Source organism: Lotus japonicus, chromosome 4 (genome assembly GCF_012489685.1).
Source record: "Lotus japonicus ecotype B-129 chromosome 4, LjGifu_v1.2".
NCBI lineage: Eukaryota > Viridiplantae > Streptophyta > Magnoliopsida > Fabales > Fabaceae > Lotus > Lotus japonicus.
In genome coordinates this window covers 68,455,951-68,480,794 of record NC_080044.1, presented here as the reverse complement: position 1 = coordinate 68,480,794, position 24,844 = coordinate 68,455,951, and the positions used below count along the sequence as shown (strand labels likewise).

General features: G+C 35.2%; 5 protein-coding genes across 7 annotated transcripts; 2 read left to right on the top strand and 3 right to left on the bottom strand.

Moving 5' to 3' along the window:
- Positions 1-1,135: 1,135 nt before the first annotated feature.
- On the bottom strand, positions 1,136-6,363 carry LOC130714622 (enhanced ethylene response protein 5). Its single transcript, XM_057564533.1, has 12 exons — positions 6,001-6,363; positions 5,824-5,917; positions 5,636-5,725; positions 4,438-4,503; positions 4,129-4,218; positions 4,000-4,056; positions 3,318-3,379; positions 2,877-2,964; positions 2,159-2,235; positions 1,999-2,073; positions 1,775-1,880; positions 1,136-1,651 (listed from the first exon to the last, which is right to left on the bottom strand). Exons 1-12 carry the CDS (start codon positions 6,309-6,311, stop codon positions 1,520-1,522), a joined length of 1,248 nt encoding a protein of 415 aa, XP_057420516.1. The 5' UTR covers positions 6,312-6,363; the 3' UTR covers positions 1,136-1,519.
- Positions 6,364-8,773: 2,410 nt separating this feature from the next.
- Positions 8,774-9,460, bottom strand: LOC130710248 (uncharacterized). The gene is made up of 2 exons (XM_057559449.1): positions 9,282-9,460; positions 8,774-9,154 (listed from the first exon to the last, which is right to left on the bottom strand). Exons 1-2 carry the CDS (start codon positions 9,349-9,351, stop codon positions 8,889-8,891), a joined length of 336 nt encoding a protein of 111 aa, XP_057415432.1. The 5' UTR covers positions 9,352-9,460; the 3' UTR covers positions 8,774-8,888.
- A 2,099-nt stretch (positions 9,461-11,559) lies between these two features.
- Positions 11,560-15,506, top strand: LOC130710264 (uncharacterized). Of its 3 annotated transcripts, none has more exons than XR_009010341.1 (7): positions 11,560-11,771; positions 11,864-12,145; positions 12,261-12,325; positions 12,838-12,924; positions 12,997-13,108; positions 13,366-13,481; positions 13,563-13,668. XR_009010341.1 is itself a non-coding variant. In XM_057559464.1 (7 exons), exons 1-7 carry the CDS (start codon positions 11,575-11,577, stop codon positions 14,603-14,605), a joined length of 1,074 nt encoding a protein of 357 aa, XP_057415447.1. In that variant the 5' UTR covers positions 11,560-11,574; the 3' UTR covers positions 14,606-15,506. The 3 variants fall into 3 exon arrangements, 1 of the variants encoding a protein (XP_057415447.1); XR_009010340.1 differs by having other exon boundaries at positions 12,997-13,127; XM_057559464.1 differs by lacking the exon at positions 13,366-13,481 and adding an exon at positions 14,400-15,506 and having other exon boundaries at positions 12,997-13,127.
- Positions 15,225-17,216, bottom strand: LOC130710265 (probable xyloglucan endotransglucosylase/hydrolase protein 23). Its single transcript, XM_057559466.1, has 3 exons — positions 16,867-17,216; positions 16,427-16,623; positions 15,225-15,838 (listed from the first exon to the last, which is right to left on the bottom strand). Exons 1-3 carry the CDS (start codon positions 17,122-17,124, stop codon positions 15,457-15,459), a joined length of 837 nt encoding a protein of 278 aa, XP_057415449.1. The 5' UTR covers positions 17,125-17,216; the 3' UTR covers positions 15,225-15,456.
- Positions 17,217-20,924: 3,708 nt separating this feature from the next.
- On the top strand, positions 20,925-24,682 carry LOC130710263 (cysteine-rich receptor-like protein kinase 44). The gene is made up of 8 exons (XM_057559463.1): positions 20,925-21,464; positions 21,697-21,858; positions 22,245-22,289; positions 22,398-22,528; positions 22,972-23,185; positions 23,283-23,514; positions 23,830-23,980; positions 24,128-24,682. Exons 1-8 carry the CDS (start codon positions 21,365-21,367, stop codon positions 24,434-24,436), a joined length of 1,344 nt encoding a protein of 447 aa, XP_057415446.1. The 5' UTR covers positions 20,925-21,364; the 3' UTR covers positions 24,437-24,682.
- The last annotated feature ends 162 nt before the right edge of the window (positions 24,683-24,844 follow it).

The window sequence follows — 24,844 nt, the reverse complement described above, 5'->3', positions numbered from 1 at the left end:
CACAAAACCAATTGAGCATGAAGAACTTATACAGACTAAAGTAGACAAACAGATAAAAACAGATGACAAAGAAATTTGGTTGTCAACAACTGAAAATTTCTCGTTATTGTCTGGCCAACAGTACAGGACATTGCATTATGCTAGTGAGTTTTGCTTGAGAAAGTGGAAGGACCGACTTATTTCTCTCTTGTTTGGCTACCTGAATAGTAATACCGATCTTGTCTTATTGAATTCTTCTCTCTGCAATGCCAGAGAGGGACCATCCTGATCTCAGGTACTATCATCATGCAGTGGTGATTCAAGTACAAGTGGCCAAGAAAGCCAGGTATCACATGGTTTTCTTTTTCTTGTCTATTTTCAGATATCAGCTCCTAGAAATGATGGATCTCACATTATCTTCATCCTTGAGGTACAGCTTGATATGTTAACAAAAAACGAGTGAAAGTTTGAAAGATTATTTTTTTACCTTTACACCCATAGTTTATCTTGCTTTTAAATTTATCCCTAGTTCTCCCCCTCACCGACAAATATCAAGTTGGTCAGGAAAATTCATGCAATTTACCATAGGAAAGAGATTATGAAATCAGTAACAGAGGAAACTTTTCTTATAAAAGATTAAGCTAGAATCCTACCTTGTTTTCATTATATACAATCCAAGCTTATAATGTTTGTTCTCTTTTCTAGTCACATAAAATAAAATAACTTTTTCACAGCCTGTTTGGTTTAATATTAAAATCATTCACTAGCATTTCCCTTTCTATACAAGTTACCTTCAGAATTTGTTCGGAAACTCGGTAGCAACCGTATTTGGATTAGAAGTGGTTTAGGAAGAAACTTGCTTTGAGTAGCTTTTGTAGAAAGAGGTGAATCTTGGAGGATTAAAAATGGCTCAAAGCATATAATTAATAGTTTCCTTTAAAATTGTTTTTCATCACAATGTGAAAAAAAAAAAATCTACTTATATTTGTTTGAATTTTCATTGAATTTAACGTCAGGGCATGATTGTGATAAGGCATTCTTATGAGTATGATTGTGATAAGGGCATTCTTATGAATATGAAGTTTATGATTTCCACACTGTCAAGTCACACATTAATTGGATATATGAAAATTAAAATCTTTATATATAACTCTAATAAAGTGAATAGAAGTGACTTGACATGTGCTTTTGAAAGAATACTTGAAATAACAACAACGATGATGATGATGATACTCAAGCTAAAAATACAGGTTATAGCAACGAGATCGTTATCTTTTGCTTCCACTTGTAGCACTTATGCAGCAGCATAAAACATTGAAGCGGAATCTAAACTACAATCCAGTATGCAAGAGTTAGCATATAAATTAGCTTACTTAAAAACTGAAGAACTACTATGATATTTTGACCAGTAGAACACATTTGCATGAATTCTCGAACATTCAACATTAAACTTAAGGTTGAAAAACCTCTCGCAAAATTACTCTGCCATAACCATGCACTCTTGCACCTCTGAATTTCAGATCCACGAATGACATTGTCTCTATGAATTGACAGGTTTTCCAATTAGCTTAGGGAAAGGGTCGGTCTTGCTCAATACAACAACTTTGCTTTTGTGGGCAAAGTAACCTTTCATAAGATTCTTATATATCAATATGGCCATTATACACTCGACCTGCGAAGGCATCAAATCAAATATAATTAAAAAAAATGCATCGAAAACAGAAATTCCCTCCATGCTTTTGAAAGATATAAACTAGTTGAGAGTAGGAAAGAACGAGGAAACTATAGAAATCACCTCATCCACGTCCATGTCAATTTCAAGCCATTTCAATGCTTTTACAATAACCTCCAACTTCACCTGGTGGGCTTTGCTTGGGTCCTTCTGCTTTTGAATAATGTAACTGCCATGTTGCAATCAAGCAATAATAAGAAATCAGCGATTTGCATAAATAGCCAAGTCGTTAATCAACCCTAATACATGCTGGAATGGAACAGGGTAAGGTGATACTGGATACTTACATCTTCTTAACTAATCTCTGGTATACTTGAAGTTCTAACTTTTCCAGGACAAGATATACACCTGATCTCAAGAACCTGTAAAAGATACGAATTTCATTATGCTCTCAAGAAGGAGTTTTAGGACACCAGGTCCTTATGAAACAATGACAGGCAATTCTACCGGTCCTCATAATCTTGAAGCGCACACCGAAGAAGTCGAAGATCACCCCTTCTGAGAGCTAGTACAATATTGCTGTACTGTCCAAAAGTTAAAAAAAAAAAAGATTATTTACATAGGCACTTCTAAGGTACACAAAGTTCTTAACAGTAAATGCCAACTACCAGATGCAACATGCAAGTATTCTTGGGAAAATTATTCTGCAGTATAAAAAGGTACTGCACATTCCTTCCCAGTGCTTGATGTGAAAGGTACTGCACATTTCCTCTTTGAATAACCAAACATCGTAGCAAATAACCATGCTAAAAATAGGGGTCATGATATTCGTGGTCATATCATTTGGGTGGTGGAAAAATAAACATCATTGGAACCATGATGACCACATTTTGGAGAGAAATCATTCTGTTATCATGACCACATTTGAAGATTATAAAAAAGAGAGTTGTTCTGTCAAGCACGTGATGAGAATACGACCTGGAAACTGGCACTTCAAGAACAATAGTTCCTTTTTTATTTATATACTTAATTTTATTCTGATTTGTCTGAACCAGCTCACCAGTCAGCCTCGTTATTAAGTAAACGAAACAACGGAGTTGGCACCTGATAGCGCTAAAAGTTTACAATTAACAGAAGACAAAGATACTTTCTAGTACTAAACCAGAGGGGGGGGGGGACAGATAGAGAATAAACATGGAAATCATGCCTAAAATGCCAAACATACCTCAAGTAGACTGTACTTCTCCAAAAGCCTATGGTTAGGTAATATGCCAATTGAAAGCTTCACTGGAATTAGATGTTTCAGAATCAACCTACGTCAAACAAAACAACAAGTTATAGATCACTATAATTATACCAAAGGATAGTTGTGCATGGCTTTCTTTTTTTCACTGTCCATTAACAGTGAGATGAGCAATTGGAAACTGATTCATTTTTCAAATATCCCCTCTTTAACTGATGAAATACATGTTCGAATTAATAAACAATTTCTAAGAGAATTCCTTAAGGAAGCTCATTTTAAAGCTATGGCTTACCCACCTTACCCCATTCACAAACCTATGCATATTTACTATACATGATTGTGAGCTTAGATACAACCTACTAAGTATTAACAAACGCACTTCATGTATATGCAATGCACACAGTTGGCACACCTGAACCAAACCTTATATTGGCTTCACGCTGTGGGTTGCAATGCTTCAAGGCATACGATAATTTATAATCAGCCTGTCAAATTACAAATGTAAGCTGAATAAACGATTTGACAAAATTCTACAAGTATGTTTCAACATTCTTTGCCGTTGCACAATTGGATGAGTATAATTCAGGTAAAATTGGAGAAGAGAAACACGAGATAATCCTAATAATAATAACAACAACAATCACTGTATTAACAAGCACTCCTATTTTTTTTCCAAATAAAATATATTTGTTCTAGTGTTTAGCACTTGAATACTTTTGTTTTATTATCTAAGAAGTTATTTTCAACTATCTAAGAAGTTAAGAATTTAAAAATAGTGATAATCTGGTTACCATTTAATGTTGTATCTTCTCTTTCAATTTTCTTTTTAATAAATTATATTGACATTTTAGGAATGAGAGCAACGGAGGTAGTCCCTTTATCATAATGATGATGGTGATAATGATAAAGCAATATTTTGATCGATGTTAGCTTGCAACCATACAGGAGTGCAATTTCCGTTAAAAGAAGCATCAACTACAAAGAATATAAAAACCAGAAGGTAACACTGCAAAAAATTACAAAGTTGGCATATATAACAGAAGGTATTTCATAAATTGGAACAAGCAGATCATAAATTATTCTAAAAGAATATTATATCACTTACAGAAGGAAAATTTTCGTTGAAAACTTCGAGACGTCCAGTATAGTACATGTAAGTGACCTGAAAAACATCATAAAGATAAATAATCTACAAAATACATGTATAAATTTACAAGCATATACAAGACTTAACCTTGTCTCTTTTTGGAAATTCCTCAAAATCAAATATGCGTGCAGTTTCAATGCTTCTTATTACACTGCGGCAGAGGTGAACTGTACCGAGCTGCAAGACATTCATAAATAAAAATCAAACTCTAAATTCCAATCCTAATGTCAGGTTATTTCTAGCCTAGCAAACCTTCCCTGACCCCAGTGAACATGTCATATATTCGATTAACTCCCATTGCTACAAGTTCATACTAGTACCATTGCACAATAACAAATCAAATAATAAAACGAGTCCATGAATCACCAATAAGGAAGCCAAAGGAACAATAAATACCTTGAAGTAAATCTTGAACAACTGACAAGTTACATACAGTGCTCCAACACGCTTGGAGCCTTTTCCCTGGAGTACAATCAAGCAATAAAATATTTAGTAGAGTGCTCTGGAAGACAAATTCCGCAAAACCACTGAATATAGCAAAGAAGTTAAGTTTGAACAAAAAGAAAACAGAGCGCAGACATTTTTCAGAAAAGATTAGTATGATTAAAAGTTCCGCCCTCGCCTAAAGTATGTAGAAGATTATTTAGACACGGAAGAATTCACTCCCTTATGCATTACATGAACAAACTTGTTTCAAAATGGAGAAATTATAGACTGTACATAGAGAAATTTATAACAAAAATTCTTTTGTTTATTTAGGTCCACTTTTGGTCAAAGGTTCTCAATTTCCTGAAGTCACATTGAACCAAAACTAATTTGAGCGGGGTAAGGTGGACACACTTAAGGGGATAAACTGATAAAGTTCTTCCAGCGCCTATTTTATTGAGCATGGGATCTTGTATAAGAGGGACCAAGCTCCTTGCCACGTAGACCAGTAATTGTTAGTTATGTAGGTCCTTCACTGCTAAGTGTTAATTCTAGCATGTCAAGTGAGTTTTAATCACTACGACGCTCTTGCTTCGTCTTATTCAGAGGGGAAGAAAGAGTATTCGGAGCCCACGGCCACAAGCTTATTAATTTTTCAGGAAAACGTGTAACATTTCCAAGAGGAAACTCATAAAACAAAAGTGAACAAGTTACAGTTCATTTTGATACCTAAGAAAAAGGAAGGATATATAATTAGCAGCAGCATTGTTATCTAGCTTTACAACAAGAAAAAAAAAATTGATCGAAAACCGGAGCGAAAGTATTAAAGCTAGCAAAACTATCCATTGCACGTTTTTAATAGCACAAATGATTCGTGGATACCGCACAGTGTGACACCCAACATACACCCTAAAAAATTACATTCCGGAAATTAGTTTCCAAAATGTAATACAATCCGAATAATTAGCCTGAATTACATTCCAAAAATGAGTTTCCAAAATGTTCTTTTTTTTCGGGTATCGCACTATGTGGTAGTCCACAAATCATTATAATTTTAATAGTGTGGTTGATAACACTAACTAAATTAACAGAACAAGGATACAAAGCTAAATTTGACAAGCATAATTGGATTTCAAATTAAATGAGTTGGATAGAAATATTTACACACCGCGAGCGCGCCGAAAACTTTCATAAGGAAGGAGCCAGCTCCTTTCAACTTCTCAGGGGATTTTCCAGTGGAAGCCAATTCTTTATCAGCCTAAAAACAAAAACAAAAAACAAAAATTACACAAAATCAAACCAAACCTCCATTTAAAAAAATTCATAATTCAAAATTTCAGCCTCAACATTGCATACCTTCTCCGCAAGAACCCTAATATCATGAACAATAACATACAAAGCTTCCAAAGCCCAAGCAGATTCCCAATTACGAAACTCCTGTATAAACGCACTGAACACACACAATTTCAACACACCAAAACTTCAATTCAGTTCAATTTCAATCAAAACAGGTTTAGTGTGATTCATACATACTTGGCAGTTTTTTCAAACGCGAGGTACGCTTCAACGAAATCGCCCTGCTTATAGTTCTGGACAGATCGGAGAAGCGGAAGAAGTATATCCGAGAATTGCGAGTAGCTATCGGACTGGTTGATGAGCCTGTTAGCGTCGTGGAAGAGCGCGACGGCGTCGGCGAGGGAGAGAAGAAAAGGGGAGTTGGAAGAGAGAGCGAAGAGAGACTTGAAGGAAGCTCCGTCTTGAGATGAAACGGCGTCGGAGAAGCGGTTGAGGTAGTCGGTGATTCTTCTATGGGCTTCACCCATGCTCATGTTCATGTACGCCATTGCTGCTTCCTCTTGCCACCGCGACGGTTACACTGCAACGACAACACCATTGCAAGTGCTCATAGCGGAGGTGAATTTGGGCTTGTCAATAGCTAGTTAGGCCCATTGTTTATTTTATTTTTTATTAACTTGGGCTCAAATTTTATACACCATAGAGCACATGTATTATCCCAGAAAAAAATGTTTATCTCCAAAATAAATTAATTTTTTTATTTTGGTTTTAAATAATATATCCTAATCATCACATGCCACGTCACGGTGACACATAAGCAGAGCTTTCTGATTTTTGACGGGAAAGTGATGAGAGGACTAAAAGTGCAACTTCAAACAAATGTTAAGAGCGAAGCACCTCGACCTTGTCAAAGATGGAATTGATGCGTGAGAGCAATCTTTGAAAACCTAAATTGCTCATTCTAAAAATACGGTAATCACAATACTAAGGGGCAGCCCCTTCCCCCAATAAGTCTTCTTACTCTCATTCTCAATCAAGATCAATAGTTATATGTCTTAACGTTTCTAGCAGGTACTGATGACTCCTTTTTTTCTATTTTTTTTCTTCTGAAAATTACAACAAAGAAAAATAAAACCAAGCACTAGCAAAAAGTCTTTAAGAAAAAAAAGCTCTAACTCATGCTTAGGACATCAATAAAACTAGTACATTGAGTAGGCATACAACCTCTTAATCTAATTAAGAAGACTTCTGAAGCATTACAATCACGATGTACCAGCTAAAGCATAATATTCCAATTTCTCCTAAGCATATTACTAATATCCTTAAGCATAAGCAAGAATCTCAAACTTTTAAGATCATCAAGGGATGAAACGAGCTTCGCATAGTCCACCTCACAAACAACAATCTTATACCCCACGGTTCCAAGCAAAAAAAAAAAAGACCTTCAAACTACACATGAGCCTATGAGAGAAACACATTTATTTTTAGATCCGTATGACATAAAACCACTCATCCACGTACTATGTTGATCATGAATAAGACCACCCCAACTCATCCTACCATCCAACTCTTGACCCTACATGTATTGGGTTTCACGGCTCCAGCAGGATGAGGAATTTAGTTTTTGCTCATAAAATTATTTCACACATGTTAAAATATTGTTGGGTCATCTAAGCTATAATGGTTTTACTAATGTAAATTTTGTTAGGAGTTCTTTAAGTACGAATAAAAATAAAATAAAAAGAAGTCCTACACTAAGTAAAAAGGAAAGTGTTGAATAACATATAAGTGAAAAGTCCCACACACACTTAGCCCTAAAGGTTTTGTGTGAAAGATGTGAAGTCATTTACTAAAATAGTTAACTCCTCATCCAATGTGCTTATAAAGAAATATATATATCCAAGACATGTCCCTCTCAGTCTCATGCTATAATCATGAGAAATACATCTCACACCATAATATAGCTAGTATCATAGCTTATGGTAGCCAACAATGTCTCGCTTTGTAATAGTACGATATACTAAACACTCACACACTTGTTTTATTCATATTTCTTATTTCTTATAGAGTAGAAAAGAAATGGAGGGAAAATAAGAAGAGAAATTGAAATAAAAATGAATGAAAATGAAGTGAAAAAACAATGAGGTGCATATGAACCAAGCTTAGGAAAAAAAAACGTGTTACATGAATCGGTGCTATTTTCAATTTAGACACTATATTAATTCTGAAGACCGAAAATACAAAAAGATTACTCGTTACAAAAGGGATTGATGCAGCACCTGAAGCCATTTGTTAAATGCAGAAGAAACCACGTCAGGAAGTGAATCAAATGAGTCCCACCTCAGGTTTTTGCCGCGGATTATGGAAACAATATTCTTAATATTTTATTCATTGTTGCGGTTGCCGTGGGCCTCATCCCTTTCTTTGTAGAGCGGTAGAACGACAAGGATCAGGTCTTTCGTTTTCAATTTCTCAGTATTTCGGCAGAGGGAGACAAAGCCTTTCGTGCTTGATCCACAATACTTGCAAATTTTAGCCCCAAAGAACCGCCACTAAAGAGTTTACTTACGCAACTTAACAACATCCTAGCTAGTTTATGGTTGCATTTATTGAATCAATCGTCCTCAGCCTCAGAGACAAGTCTGCAACAGCAGCACGTTACAGATGATTGATTATTCAGTTAGCTAGATAGTGTTACCTAGTACCCTGTTCCTATGTTTGTTAGTCATTTGTTCTGTTAGCCATGAAATAGAAACAGAGGAAAATAAAATAAAATGTGACATTTTGAAGGAGATAAGGTAAATTAAATGAAATCAAGTTGCTTGTTTGCCTTATCTGAATGTGGACAAGGACAAAGAGAACAATTACTTGAGTAGTTGAGTTAATTGTGCAGTGCCAAAACAGCAATGTCACGCGGTGCGAAGGAACTGAAACTTAACAATGAACATCCATCAAAACGAAACCAACTTCTCTTATTTACATTATAACAAATGATAAACATTATGCATTATTGATTGTCCTTGAACTCTCTTCTTCCAAACATGTACAATATTAAATTATTAGCATTCATTCACATATATGCAAAACTATTCTCATGAACTGTATCAAATTTCTGTACATTTAAATTATGGACTATGGTTAGTCCAAAAGAAAAGCCTGGATCTATCCTTGATGCCACGCCGGGGACGTTTCGCTTTAGTGGTTGCTCTTCCTGCCTCTTCCATTAGCTGTGGCTGAAGGCTTATGCTTAGCATGTTCCACATGATCTCCACATCCTTGTACCCGCACATTTGCACATCGTCTCGAAGCTTCAACAGCCCACCATCAATCCCGCCGCAACCGCCTCCAAATTCATCCGCGCCCCCACCTCTACCTCCGGCAACCCGGACTCCTGATAAAAAAAAACAAATCTCAGTCGATAGTGGCAGCAATGCTAATATGATAACTAAATAAATGATTGTATTTATTAAAATTGAATTAAAGAATGATGAAAATTGAGAAGGGGAGAGAGGACTGACTTGGTTTGCGAAGCTTGATTCGGGAGGAGAGTGAAGACCAGGTTCTTCTGATCTTATGCCACCATTCCATCTGTGAAGCGGTCACAGAGGAGGCACAAGGAATAGGAGATTGTGCATAGTGTAAGATTACAATGTGAAGTATTTATATGTAGATAAAATTGATGTGTGTGGGGAATGGTGATGAAGCATTTAATTGGGGTACGCACCGAAACTTATAACACGTTGGATTATGAAGGTGCCAAGCGTCTCGTGTTAGTACATTCCACAAGGCAATGTGACCCCTCTTCGTTTCGTTTCTGTGCTAAAATATGAGTATGAATAGAGTGAGGTTTTTTCATTTTTTGGCTCATCTTCCATAACTTCCAATTTATTTCCTAAAATCGTAGCTAAATGAGCAATTATACTGGTTCGGCTTGGATCGGCTGGTTTTGTCACATTCTACGAATCAATCTCTTAAATGGTCCACGTCTTCCTACTCAGACTCAGGTGCCCTGCACCTACTCATATTTCACCACCACCCTATTCATTTTTCTTGACTCTGCTTCTAACTTTTAATTATTTTTGAATTGCTTCCCTGATGTCAAGGTTTTGGCATTAAATATAAATGAATTTTATTTTACTTTTTTGAGTAATTTCAGAAAATAGTCGGTAGCTATTTTGAAAATATAAAAAAAATTTCATTTTTAAAAATACCGTGTATCCTTCTTCCTCAAGATATATTCAAGCAGGTTAGGTCCACTAAAAACGATAAAGAACTCTCTCTAACAAATACTTATGTAAATTGAATTTTGTTCTTACCCATCTAAAATCAAGAGGTTTTGTACTTTTTATTTTGATTTTGATATGCCATGTTCTTTTTTAATAAATTCTTATATTTTGATTACAATCTAATCGTAGTATGAATTTAAATGGAATCCTAGCACCAGATGTACTCAATGATAATCTAGTTGAAGAAGTTTTGTCTAAGATCACTTCTTCATACGACTCTGTCTTTTAGGACATAGGCACCCAAATAAGCAAGTGCACTCCACTTGAGAATAAAAATTACTTGAAGTTCTTGATTTAATTTTTTTTAAAGATGTAATAGGTACGAAAATCTAATTGAAAAATGATGATGGTTTTATTAAATATAGTATTATTAACTTAATTTTTTTTCCCGATTGATAGGTCAAGTGATAAGAATTAGGTGACATATAGGTTGGGGAAGGAAAGGTCCAGGGATCAATCACAGGTGAATGCAATTTATCTTTCCAATATCAAAAAAAAAAATAACTTAATATTTGATATATTTCATCTAGAAACCGCATCTTATAGATAAGTTGTGTTTGAAAGATGTCATTTATGTGGATGATTCAAGTGGTACATGCTTGATTCTCCTGAAGTAAAGTCTCTGATTTAAGTCTTGTAGTGAAAAAACTATTGCTGGGAGAGTTAACCCTACCGTATTTCCAGCTCGAAAAAAACTTTGAAGGGCGATACTTGTAAGAAAAAAATGACATTTATTATGAGATTTTATATATTACAGTCCACTTTTCTTTCATCTAATAATTCTCACTCAGTTAGCTTCTTATCTTTCTCTTACATTCTCATTACATCACATAACTCTCTTTTTTTTTCGTTTATTTCTATTCATTCTAAGTGTAAGTGAATTTTAAGTGTGTTTAAACATGTATCCTTCATTCTAGGTATGTTTATAGTTAGTGAACCTCTAGACTACATATTAACCATAAGAAAAAAAATATTTTCAAAGTTTTTTTCCCTAAGGGGGCGTTTGTTTCAAGGTTTGAGATCACATTCCCGGGAATGTTATTCCCAGGAATATGATTACCGGGTATGTTATTTCTGGGTAAATTTTATAAATGTGTTTGGTAAGTATTTTGTATTCCTGGGAACATTTTAAAATTTTCTTAATTTAAAAATTAAAAAAACTTAAAAATAAAGGTAAAAATGATAAATTGTGGGAGAAGTGGGAAGTTACATTCATCTTTCCCATGGGAATGTAAGATTCCCAACCTTTTTCATGGGAATCAATATGAAGGAAATCATGGGAATTGTGGAAGTTATTTTATTCCCGGGAATGATTGATACCCAGGAATCATAGTTTCCAATCTTGTAACAAACGCAGAAATGTTCATTCCCAACCTTCATATTCCCGGGAATCTCTTTTCAAATCTTGAAACAAACGCCTCCTAAAGTATGGAGCATAGGATATGCTTGTCCCGGTCTTTAACCGGTCATGGCTAAAGTATAACAAATTTACTCTAAGTTTTTTATTTTTTCCATTCTCGAAAATATGAAGACGTTCACAGCAAGTGAGCTTGTGCCAACCACGGTGTTTTCAACCCGCCGGCACTTCCCCGGAAATGCAGCAATCGAACTTCACACAACCGCAGCACCACCACCGCGCCGGCGCAATTGGGTTGCTCGTGCTCGTGCAACCCCTCGAAAACCGCCGCCGATTCCAATTTCCACCAACATCGACGACAACAGGTCTCGTTTTTCTCCATCGTAATCTTCAATGTTAAACTGTGTTGAATGAGAATTCTGATTCTGAAGCTAACTCTTCTGTTCTGTTCTGACAGTATCTGGTGGAGATGGATTTCTAGACTCATCTCCATTTACTTGTTATCTCTCAATCTGGTTGCTGCAGCTTCTGATTATCAATCTCCTTCTACTTATTCCTGTGAGGACATTGCCAACTACTATTCCCCTTTGAAGAATTCAAGGTTAAGAGGTGAAGCATTCAAGAGAAAATTGAACACCATCATTGCCCCTCATCATTCCTTGTCCTACCAACAGGTTTGGGATGCCCTCAAGGTTCTTGATGCTGCTGATGTTGATAAACCAGAAGCTTCATTGGGAATGCATGTCCTTATCAGTTATCATGGCTTTTTCTTTGTTTTATATTTTTCCATTTATTTATGAACATCTTCTGTTTATGGCATTAGCTGATTTTTATATATTATGCTATATATGCAGAGTTGAGATATACTCCTTAAGAGTTGTTCCCAAAGAGCTATCAGGAAAGCCACAGGGATGGAATAGTGAGTTAACTAACCAATTTGTTGGACTTACCTTGGTTTTGAATTTTGATGTTGGTTTTTCACTAGTCTTAATTATCATATGGCTTTTCAGGTGTTTCTCCTAGCCTTTTTTTTAGTAGCATGCTCCTTCTCAGTTGCTATTTTAAGTATTTATAAATTATAACTAAAGTGTAAAAATGCAACCTATGTTTCATTTACATGATAAAACATAGGTGTATTTGATCAAACTCCCTTTGTGGGCCATGCCAAAGTAGCAAGGTTTGAGCCTATATTAACTAGTGATAAATGCACATGAAACTTGTTTTGAACACTTGATCCGTGGCAGTCCCTCAACCTAAATGAATATTGACGATAACAAAGAGGCTTAATCACAAAATTGGGGATGCAAAATAATTTTTGTCTTGCCCAGGGTCTCCTATATCAGGATTAAGGTTAAGGTTATGCAGCCAACACACACACACACACAGAAAGATAGAGCAAACTTCACTTATTTACATTTTAGTTTTTAACAGGGGAGCATCTATGGCCTCGTTCCTATGGGCTGGCTAATGGTCCATCTTTGACTGATTTACACAACATTCGCCCGGCTGACGTAAATGGTAAGGAAAGCCACTGCTCATATTTTACTGATCAAGGTTGTAATATCAGTTGATGCTACCAGTTTCTCTTAGTCAATTCATCAAGGGGAAACAAGTACTATGGTGAATGCGTAACTAGCTCGACCAAATGTTTGAGGCCGGCCAACAAAGAGGCTGCTTTGGATACTGAAACAGACAAGAAGAGGTGGGCACCACCTATTCAGGTCATCTCTTCTGTCTTTCATTTTTGTTTTTAATGGTTATTTCAAATGTATATCTGGCTTGGTAGTTCCACTGCCACCATGTGTTAATTTGTATTTTGTGTTATCCTGCCCACCGTTAAAATTATGTCATCTGATCTATTTTGGTTAAAGGTGTATTGGACTGGGGTTGGAGCATTTCACTTAGACTAAGCCCATGACATCAAGATTTTATTCAAATCTTTTTAACTGATTTTCACAGGTACCTTGAAAACAAATAGCATATGTTATCAGGAACCTAGATAGATGCTGCTCCAGCACTTAACTGCATACATTTGTTGTTAGCTCTAATGTCTTGTGACTCTTATCACCTGAACAGTAATATATTTTGTACTTAAACTTCGTTTTGGATATATACTTCTTTCATATATACATGTATTGACCTTAAAATAACCTCAGGTCAGAGGGGATATTGCAAGGGCATTGATGTACATGGCAGTCTGCTATGGGTTTCCACAACCAGGAGGAAGTCTTGGTCTGCACCTTTCAGATACTCCAAATGCTGGTAGGTTAAACTATTGAAGTTCTCATCCAACTATAATATTTGGACTCTGACCTAAATCCCAACTCCCAAGCGGGATATATGTGCATTACTTTTGTTTTTTTTTTAATTTTCAGTATATTTATCTTGCTTGTTAGGTGATTAGTTTTATGACCTCATGTTGGCCATTATTTATATCTTTTGAAGTTTTAATCGTACTTTGATAAACTCAAGCTCATGTTTAATCATTGAAGTTAGAATCTTTAAAACTTGGCATCCAATACGGATAAAGATCTGAAATTCTAGAAAACTGATTATTCATGACATTGTTTATTTTGCATTCTGAAAACATCCTTTTTTTTCTTTCTAAATGTTTGCTTTTGATTATTTTGTTACTCTGCAAATGTTGACGCTAGGTTAAAGGCTAAAGCTAAAGATTGCTCAGTGGGCGTTTGTTCTTTTTTCTTTCTAAAGATTATCTTTTGGTACATTGGGGTCATTCCCAACTAAAAAACAAACAAACAGCCTCAGTTAGTTTGTTATTCTTTGGTGTATTGCAACTCTGTTTTGGCTTCAGATAAATTGTGTATAAAGTAACCGTGGTGCTTGTGTTTAATCAAATACTGTCCTTGGAAATTCTCTAATTGATTCTTATGGTTTCGAAACTAGTTGACACTACAGCTTTCATTACATCTGTTGTAACTTTCAATTTGTTATACCTTCATGTTGAAAATAGTATTATCTCTTCACCACAGAAAATAGGGAGATGGGGCTGCTTTCCACATTATTAAAATGGAATGAAGCTGATCCACCTTCAAGGGAAGAGAAACTAAGAAATGAAAGAATATGCAAATATTATCAGCATAATCGAAATCCTTTTGTTGATCATCCGGAGTATGCTGATCTTATATGGAAGCAAGCTGTTTCAAGATGGGCTCCTTTTAATGATAATAATAATTAGGGCGTTGCTCCGGCACCCTTACAGAAAGAGAAGGTACGGTACCTTTCAGTCTATTGTTTAACAAATAGAGTGACAATGAGTGTCTCAGCTCCCGTTTGAGTATACGTTTGCATTGCTGGTACAAATTGCAAATATATGTTTGCTGAGAAACAATTTATTGCTTACCATCTTTAATATCTTGTACAGATGGAATACTCTGTAACTGATTCTTCAAGTTTTTATTATACCTTACTACATTAACTCTGAGTTAAACTCTCAGAGATTATAAACACTTTATTTGTTTCATCTGCCTCAGAAGACAGTTGGAAAATTGTAGTTACAAAAAGTTAATATCAAGTCAAATTGGTTTGATTATATGTGTGAAATTAGCAAAGAATTAGTTTTCTTTTTTTACTTATAGTAACATTTTGAAGGTACTTATAGATAGTAACATAGAATTCAAAATTTGTACAGAAAATATAATATATGCAGATAAATATTTAATGATTGATTCTTATACCACAGAACCCAATTATTTTAATAGGATCAGTTTGGTTGGATTGACTGAATGTTTTTTAAGAAAACAAATCAAACCAATTAAATATGACCAGCTTGAAGATAAACTTTACCCATGACACACTTTAGTACACAATTATTTTTTTATCTATAACTTTCTCCAATAAAATTATAGATGACCAAAATTACATTGAATCTCATTCACATTCTGTTTTATAGGCAATGGACGGGATAAAGTATACTGGGAAGTGTAAATAGAGGTCTTAGTTTTTTATTTATTAATTTACACACAGGAAAAAAAAGAATAACTTATGGGCTATGAGGGTTTAACAACATGACATAATTTCCTTTTATTTTCATGCAATTGAGCATTCAGGAGGGAAGCCTTGTGGGAAGCGCTTAGTATCAGTGCAGTAGTTATAAATCATGTAGTTCTTCTGCACCCATTGAATCCTAGCTTGCCCTGTTGAATCAAGTGACTCTTTCATCCATGAATCTTGGTTGGAAGAGCAAGATGAGCCAGAAGAAGTCCAAACACAAGCTTGGGCATTGAAACTTTTATATGAGGCAGTGAATGGGGCTTGACTCCAATCTGTCTTCACCAAACCTCCCCTTGTGGCCCAATCATCAGCATTCCAAAGGCTAGAAAATATCCTCATGGCTTGTTTTTTAGGAAAAGCCACTCCTTTTGATTCCAAATTATTAAACTGCCTTATGGGTGTCCCATCCACAGAGAATCTGATATGAGAAAAAAAAAGGGTTAATCATTAAGAGATATATCTTCTTGTTATAGCTATTTTTCAAAATTGATAACACTGAAATAAAATTAGGTCACATTTGGAAGTATATGCTTATACAAGTATTTTGATGAATTTATCAAAATAATCAATGACTTATAAGCTGTTTTAAACCTATTTTCATAAGCCGATGATAAATTTTAATAAATGATTAGATATATGAAGTTATTTGCACGTTACTTTATTTAGGAAAATGATTTCTAAACTCTTGCATGGTGTTGACATTCAATCGACATATGTTGATTTTAGCGTTCTAAAACTGTCCATAATGTTTAGTTAAAAAACAACTATCGGAAAGTAATTTTTGGAATGTGTTTTCGAAAATACATTCCGAAAATTAATTTTCCGTAGCGGTTTATCTGACACTGCACATTACTGGCGGTCCAAAACCCTTGGAATACACAGATATCGATTGAATGTCAATCTCACCCGGGTCTAAATCGCTATCCTTTTATTTTGGACTTTATAGTTATTCATTTCAATTAGTGAAGTAGGTCCTACAAATAAGACAGACAAGAGGTGTGCATACATGATGCTCTGAGGATTCCAAAGAACGGAATATGTGTGAAAATCCTTGGTGGGGTCGAACCACAGGTAGAACTGCTGTTCTCTGTTTCCCTTCCCTTGTGTGAATACATTTGTATGAAGAATATAAGGATCACCACTTAAGTTTCCCAGAAATTCAAAATCTATTTCATCGTGGGTGTCCCAATCAGCAGAAGATAGCTGCAGCAATCAAAGGCAAAGATATGTATAGTTATTATCTAACCAATTCATTTGATGTATAAGAAAACATGTTTAGAAACCTTTTTACCATTGATTATGATTAAGAAAACAGTTAATGTATAAGAAAACATGTTTAGAAACCTTTTTACTATTGATTATGATTCAGTTGTAGAGAAAAGCAATAGCTTCAAAGTTTCAGAATTGATTCTGATTAAAGAGACGCATGCAGAGAAGGATGCTTACATAATAGGCTGTAACGGTGCCTGCGGAGTTACCGGGTACGAGCTTAAGTTGCATGTCAATTTTTCCGAACAAGTACTCGTTTCTGGATCGAAATCCAGAGCCAGAGGCCTTGTCTAGGGACAGGGTGAGAAGCTGTCCATCGTTGAGGATTTTGGCACGACCATCACCCCATGTTATCTCAAAGTCTTGGTTGAAGTTACCAGAGGCAGCTATCACAAAGGTTGTGAAAAGAAGGCCAATGAGTATCTTACTTGCCATTTCAGACAAATAGTGGTCCTATGTTTTGGTTTTAATAAAACTAAGAAATATTTGATGATGAGGACTGAGTTGCATGCAAAGAAATGGAACTATATATATAGTGAGTGCATTAAGAGGAGGCAATCATGATCTTTATGAATGAGAAAGGGTGATTGGGGTTTGGAGGTGGTGGAAGTGGTTGAGAAATTTTTACAAACGTGTAGAATAGCTGAGAGATATGGATTGACTTGTCTTTGGTGAGGAACAATTTGAGTGTGGGGACCATGACAGCTATGAGGGTTGATATATATCCCAATGTGTTAACAAATTTTGGTTCAAAACCAAAAAATTTGAAAGTATCCAAAACCAAATTTTTTGAAAGTATTGATTGGCTTTTAAACTTCATATCAGATGGCAGCTGTCTGAGTTATGGTGGTCTTGTTTTGGTTAATAGTTTCTGAATTAATGGACAGATTAGTAGGTGTTACTTGTTAGTATTCAATTTTTGAGTTTATTTGTTCCTTTTCATCCACTTGGAAGTACGTTAATTTACACCTTTCTATTTAATACTAAACTTGTTTTAAGTGTGAGACTAATAAATACATCCTCAAAATGTAACATACTCCTATCTTATGATTGTTCTAGACCGCAACTTACTATAGAAAGTGATACCTTATGCATAAGTTTTGAGGGATGATTTTTCCAGTTTTGTTGATTAATTGAAATTAATTGTGAATGGGATAGTTAGGTGAGTCAGCTACTTTCAATGATTCGTGGCAGAGGAAAACAATGGCTTCAAAGGTTGTTATTCGTATGATGTTATGGTGTAGAATATATGGTATTGGGGGGAGTTTCAATTTCAAAGGTGACGTAGGAACGAGTGTTGTCTTAGAGGGAAAGTTTCAATGGATACAGGTGTTGGGTAGAATATTAATTAGTAGTTACTACCGTATAAAAGGAATCACATTGTATTTTGGAGTTTGGGGTTAATATATTGAAGAGAAATGAGCTGTTACTTGTTGTTTCATTTCGTCATATCAACTTTCTGCCAAAATTGGGTCTTATTGGGGTCAAATATTGTTGCTTTCGTGCAAAGCTTCCTATGTATGAGACTAATTCCTTAGCTAAGACCACTTATTCTGTTCAGGTGTTGTGAATTCCGACTTGGTCCATGTTTGAATACACGATTGAAAACTAGGTGATAGCAAGCCAATTTTATACATAAAGCTTATTTTTTACACGAATGTTACCATTTGATGGAGCTGCCTATTTTTTAGCAACGTTTTCTCAAATCTAACTGTCATGATTTTTTTTAAAGAGTCATGAAATTAATCCTCTTAAATTTTTTTTTTAAAAGTAATCCTCTTAAAACTCTGAGATTATATTAAGTATGTATGTCTTTCCTTACAAATCATTCTTCATATATACTGTCAAAGAGTCGGACACTCCACTAAATACTTAAGTAGCTCAATTATATATCAACTCTATCAAACCTTCTTCGTGAACGGCCTATTTTTATATTAACCCTCTTTAAGCATGCGATATTTGATTATTGAATGTGAAAATGAATTCATTTCCAAATAATAAGTGTTTGAGTACATTAAGAGAAGCAAACAGGATTTGATTGCTTTATCGTATTATATATGCCCATTGGTGTCTCTGGTTTCCAAAGTGTCCAATTTAATTCCTATAGGAAAATTGGGCAGAATTAGGTATTGAGATGAGATGCAATGATGGCATCCAGGGTCAGGGCCACAAGGAAAGAGTGGCTGCCATGCAAGTTGCACCAGATTCTTACCAAAGATCGTTTGGCACTCCTAAGTTATAGCTAAGAGCGTAATCATACTGCAAAACGTGTAATTTCATTTGTATCTTCTGCCTTTCCACCCTCGACGAGAAAATTAGTTATTGTTATTAACAATTGATACCCTGAGCTCAAAAAATTAATATAGAGTTCCTTTTCATGAGTGCAAATGGTCATACTTTTTGTTCATACGCACGGGGATAATGGTTTAACTAGGTTTATAATAAATAATTCAGTCACCAAATAGTTAAGCAGCCGATAGGCAGAGCTAAGCATCATGTCTTTGTTTGTTTAATTTACATGTTTAAATTATTGTTTCCTACATGTCAACTTCAATTCAATGTGGAGTAATCAGTCAATTTTGGTTGTTCGTAGCTCTAACTGGGATATTAACAATGATTTTTGAAAGTAAAGTTAAGAACCTTTGAGTTTGGAAGTTTCCTACTTTTTATCAAGTTGGGGTTGAACGTTAATTCCATCAAGAGCCTACAAAAGATAGGATAAATACTCATTTTACAGCTGTTTACAAGATGGGATCTCAAAGAAACCCACACAATAAAACATATATACCAAACAATAATTAAAAGCTGATGATGGAGTGGTTGCTGATTTGGTCAGTTAATTAATAGAAATTATACAAGTAAGTACACGTTTGCTCATGTAAGATTAGATATCGATACAACATATACATCTTGTTTTAGTTAATAAAGAGAACTCACTTCCCTTTAGAAAAATGTGTGTTCAATTCTTTTGTTAATGTGTGAGCTGTGTTCGTGGGTGAGATCCGTAAACGACTTATGTTCTCAAATGCATGTCATGACCTATAATGATGATTGAAACAAGAGTCACCCAAAACTTTTATATATTCATCAAAGAAATTTCGGATCCATTAAAGACTTAGAGTCTATTATTCAACATCATAAAAACAAAATAGTGAGTGTTATAGGAATATTGATTAATTAAAGAAATAAAAGTTAATAAAACATTTAATAACTTTCTACAGTTATAATTAGTTTCAGTATGTGCATATATTTTTTAATTAGTATTCTAAGAAGACCCATTAACGTGATTTTTTTGTTTCATGCCAACTTGATTTTAATGGAATCATTGAGTTAAAAAAGAAAACCTCAAAATCAGGAGAGAGAAAAAGTTCATTTTAAAATTTAATCTTATCTAATTTTTTTCATAAATTATTTAATATGTGAGGAAAATATTATTCTAGAATACGAAACTTGCGTTAAATATGATTATTGAAAAATAGACACGGTCAAGGAATGTTCTTGCCTTCTATTAGACGAGTCATCTATAGCTTTACAATAAAAACAGGACACAATTCAAAAATTCTGTCTCACCGGCGGAGGATTCAATATGCATGGCGGTGAGAATTCCTAGCCAGCCACTAGATTTTATGCACCGGCTACCTATTAAAATGGTATTACTATAATTCTAGTTTGGCCCTTGATTTTGTTATATTTTGTAGTTTGGCCCCTTGGAAAAAATTAGGGTATCTTTATTTACCCCAATTCGTTGAACTTGTTGGGCAGTTGCAACTACTATCCATTTCCTTGTTGGAATTGGACTGGACTGCATAGTCAAGGCTAGAGAGTTTTGAGAGTAACAGGCCTTGGGCCAAAACGTCATTTTTCTTAAATAAAGATTAGAGGCATTATGTTGACAAAAAACAATTAGGGTCATTATTGGTGCATCAAATATTCTTAAAAAAAAATATTTTAATAGATGTACTAGAAACATAATTAAAAAATATTTAGTGAAACCACGAGGTGTGATGTATCAGTTTGCTCATTTCGTCTATTAACTATAAGGTTGAAGGTTTAGTCCTCATCGAAGCGCATGTGTAGTCAATCGTTTACCGCTTAGTGTGAGTACTCGCAACGAAGGGATTAGTCATTACTATCTGTCAACCATGGATATCCAAACTAAAAACTATATATATTTATTGAGCACCGATCTAACTCCAAATATTTAATGCACTAACTGTGGAGTGAAAGATTAATCGAATTGTCTCCTCTGCCCCTTCTTAAGAAAAAAGAAAAGAAGTTGGGGCATAGAAGTGAGTTAGGGGGCTACAGGCTACAGCCTTCATGCATAAGCGGCGCCACCTCCACTTGTCATAGTGATGGAGAAAATAAGAAAGGATATCCCTCTCCTACCTACGTCTTGTAATATTTTATTATTATGACTTAGAAAATATGATATTTGAATCTTTCTATGTTTGTATTCGACCGCATCAGAATGTGCCACCCCCAATTGCATTGTCCCAACATATTACATTGTTTTTCGATCAATTCTATGGAGAATAGAATGCTTCTCTCAAGATTTCAATTGACAACAACAAAGATTTACAGTAATTAATTAATTGAATACAAAAGCACACAGAAAAATCATCGGATAATGGTTTCTGTTGCCAGTTGTTTAACATAGCTTAGCTGTTCATATATGTCAATACTACTCACCAAGACGTTTGAAGAACTTGAACTTCAATCACAACCAGAATGTTTGCTTCTGTCCCCAAAAATGCATCGCAGAATACTCCAAGGTTTCATTTCTCAACTTGTTTTTTGTACCAAGATTACTTGTTTTTATTTTTCATGTTCTATATCATGACATAAACTATTGTATATTCTTGCATGCTTTATGCTTGAGAAAAAGTATTCCATTTTATAACAGACAAAGTTAGAGTATTGGATCATAGAATGTAAAAGATAAAAATCAACTTTCTCAAATTTCTCATGTTCTTAATGATTTCTTTCATCAATGTTGAACTGCAGAGAAATCTCCTTCATCCTCCTCTTCACCCCACAACTCTGGAGCATTGTTCTTTTTCCTTGGAGGGACTGTAGTGCTGATCATATTGCTGATTCTTCTATTTGTATTTTGGAGGCGAATTAAACGGCCAGCAGAGAGGACTACTCCAACTAATGAGCAGCATGGTAATTTTAGGAAAGCAAAATATTTACATCCTTAATTACAACATGTTTGTATCAGCTTCTTTTTCCTCAGAATTCATTTTTCGCACGCCGAAGCTACTCACAGAAGCTTCTTCTAAGAATTTATTTTGACTTAAGAATTAATTGTAGAAGGATTTCCAACATGCACATGTACAGGAATGTGGTAGCCACCCATGTTTGTGTCTAAAATCAATTCTAGTTGGAGAAGCTTATGATTGTAGCTTCTATCTCATAGTGCCCTTCCCTATGTGCTAAAGTTTTTGCAAACACATTATAACTAATGCCTACAGCATGTAGTTTTCTTTTTTATTTTGTTGATGGTTAATTGTGTTTGGGATTTGCCATTTGGAAATATATTGAATCAACAGAGAGGATCACGATGGCAGCCTCAACTACTAAAGCTCAACAGACAGGTAATTTAAACAAATCATGCAAAAATATTTTGTGGATTTGGACCTGTGTTTACAAACTGTATCATTGCAAGACCTTTATTGAAGTTCAAGTTTCTATATGTTTTACAGGATTCATGGAATTCGTTAGTGGGAACCTTCGTACAATCAGCTACTTCGATTTCCAGACATTAAGGAAGGCCACCAAGAATTTCCATCGTACAAATCTTCTTGGAAGTGGTGGATTTGGACCTGTTTATCAGGTATAGGTACTAAATCAGAATCTAATGGCGCTTGCTTTGATTGATCAATTGATTATTTTATCTGGATCGTGATGCTTCTATGAGATTGTATTGCTTGTATAATATCAGATTTTTAAGAAGCAGTAGACAATGTAGGAAAATTCATGTGAACAATATATTAACATCATTTATAGGGGTGTTAATTCAAGAACTCACTTTATTAGTTGAGCCTCATATAAATACATGTACTTCTATTGTGGAGATCAAATTTTTTTGTCCTGGTATTTCAATTTTATGTTCCACCGATAGAATCTTGTCATGTCAGTTAGGAAAGACATGATTGAGGCATTTACAAACTCACATGGTAGTTTTTAATTGACATGTCAGTTTTATTAGTAAGACAGAAGATTTCAATTCCTATTGTGGAAACTATCCTAATTCTTAAGGTGCGTGTGTTTTATCAGGGAAAGTTGGCAGATGGGAGGCTGATTGCTGTTAAGCAATTGTCTCTTGACAAGTCCCAACAAGGAGATAAAGAATTTCTAGCAGAAGTGAGGATGATCACAAGCATCCAACACAAAAATCTGGTTCGCCTTATGGGGTGTTGCACTGATGGACCTCAAAGGATTCTTGTGTATGAATACATGAAGAACAGAAGTTTGGACCCCTTTGTATATGGTAACCTTTTTTCATCCAATGGCTCATGAGTATTTAATTTGAAGGAGTTGGTTAGTTTAAACAAAACAAGTCCTATGTTGGGTGTTCTTGTGATCAGGAAACAGTGATCAATTTCTAAACTGGAGCACTAGATTCCAAATAATCCTTGGAGTCGCGCGGGGATTGCAATACCTCCATGAGGATTCACATATAAGAATTGTTCACCGAGATATCAAAGCAAGCAACATTCTTCTTGATGAAAAGTTTCGGCCGAGGATTGGAGATTTTGGGCTAGCTAGGTTCTTCCCTGAAGACCAAGCTTACCTTAGCACACAATTTGCTGGAACATTGTAAGTAATTTTTGCAAATGTAACTACTCAAAAGCATTGATCACTGGTGAAATGAAATCCTCCTATACTAGCTACAGCTAATCATGTCCATCACTTCCATATTTGCTGAGTTTTAATGGTTCTAGTCATTCAAAAAATAGATCAAAACAATGATCTTTAGCAGCATCCTAATGTGTTTGTTATCCTACAACTTCTTATTAAAAATGTCATTTTTTCTAATGGTTTGAACTAGAGATCCATCAATTCATTCCAAACTGCTTAATTACATTTAGTCAAGTTTTGTATTGATGATCTTTTCTTGTCTGATTTGTTAAGAGGTTATACAGCTCCTGAATATGCTATTAGAGGAGAACTTTCAGAAAAGGCAGACATCTATAGTTTTGGAGTTCTGGTGCTTGAAATCATCTGTTGCAGAAAAAATACAGATCTCACTTTACCATCACAAATGCAGTACCTCCCTGAATATGTAACTTCTCACCTTTCTACTATGATTTTATTTTTCCTCAAAATCAATTCTAGCATCCAGAAGCTACTCACAAAAGCTTCTCCACATAATTGATTTTGACTAAAATCTAGATGAATTTCCAAACATGCTTAAATTTTATCATCGCAGGGTTGGAAACTTTATGAGAAGTCAATGGTGATGGATCTTGTGGATCCTAAGCTGCGCGAAGATGGATTCGTGGAAAAGGATGTGATGCAAGCATTCCATGTGGCCTTCTTGTGCCTTCAGCCTCTTCCAGATATGAGACCAGCCATGTCAGAGATTGTAGCATTGTTGACATTCAAAATTGACATGGTAACAACACCAATGAGGCCAGCTTTCCTTGACCGAAGGCGTAAAATGGATGAAGAACACCACTCTTGGGAAGCCATATCCAAGTCTTTCAAATCTCCAGGGGCCAGTGATTATTCTCCCTGATGTAAAGCATGGCTGTTCAAACTTTCTGTCAAGTTGAAATTAGGAGCCATGAACCTTTAAAAAAGAAAGAGGGTGAAAAGCTTAAGGCTCAGGCAAAGTATATATGAACTATCTGAATTATGTAGTTCCTAGACCAACTCTCTTTGCAGAAAATTGACAGTTACAGAGAGAATGTACATCCTTGACAAGAGAGTTCTATGAAGTTTTTGCAGTAAGGCTTGTGATAAGTGCTGCCATGAATCACCAGGCCTGTATAATAGTCTTTAGGTGAGCGTCTTGATGAGTTAGTAGCTTCTTGATGAGTTAGTAGTGTCAAGTAACTACTTATCCCAAAAGCTTAAGCTGTTGGGTAAGGACTACTTTAATGGTTTTATATTATACTCTAACACGCCCCCTCACGCAAGAACC

Bases quoted from the DNA above. Each gene is read 5' to 3' on its own strand.
- LOC130714622 (XM_057564533.1), bottom strand. From the start codon at position 6,311: ATGGCGTACATGAACATGAGCATGGGTGAAGCCCATAGAAGAATCACC. The intron at 2,074-2,158 runs GTAGAATTGCCT...TATCTTTTACAG, and splicing joins CTTCAAGATTATGAGGACCG to GTTCTTGAGATCAGGTGTAT. The intron at 1,881-1,998 runs GTAAGTATCCAG...GCAACATGGCAG, and splicing joins CAGAGATTAGTTAAGAAGAT to TTACATTATTCAAAAGCAGA.
- LOC130710248 (XM_057559449.1), bottom strand. From the start codon at position 9,351: ATGGAATGGTGGCATAAGATCAGAAGAACCTGGTCTTCACTCTCCTCC. The intron at 9,155-9,281 runs GTCAGTCCTCTC...TTTTTTTATCAG, and splicing joins AATCAAGCTTCGCAAACCAA to GAGTCCGGGTTGCCGGAGGT.
- LOC130710263 (XM_057559463.1), top strand. From the start codon at position 21,365: ATGTCAATACTACTCACCAAGACGTTTGAAGAACTTGAACTTCAATCA. The intron at 21,859-22,244 runs GTAATTTTAGGA...TTGAATCAACAG, and splicing joins TCCAACTAATGAGCAGCATG to AGAGGATCACGATGGCAGCC. The intron at 22,290-22,397 runs GTAATTTAAACA...TATGTTTTACAG, and splicing joins TACTAAAGCTCAACAGACAG to GATTCATGGAATTCGTTAGT.
- LOC130710265 (XM_057559466.1), bottom strand. From the start codon at position 17,124: ATGGCAAGTAAGATACTCATTGGCCTTCTTTTCACAACCTTTGTGATA. The intron at 16,624-16,866 runs GTAAGCATCCTT...TGATTGCTGCAG, and splicing joins GCACCGTTACAGCCTATTAT to CTATCTTCTGCTGATTGGGA. The intron at 15,839-16,426 runs GTATGCACACCT...TTCTCATATCAG, and splicing joins TGGAATCCTCAGAGCATCAT to ATTCTCTGTGGATGGGACAC.
- LOC130710264 (XM_057559464.1), top strand. From the start codon at position 11,575: ATGAAGACGTTCACAGCAAGTGAGCTTGTGCCAACCACGGTGTTTTCA. The intron at 12,925-12,996 runs GTAAGGAAAGCC...AGTTTCTCTTAG, and splicing joins TCGCCCGGCTGACGTAAATG to TCAATTCATCAAGGGGAAAC. The intron at 13,669-14,399 runs GTAGGTTAAACT...TCTTCACCACAG, and splicing joins TTCAGATACTCCAAATGCTG to AAAATAGGGAGATGGGGCTG.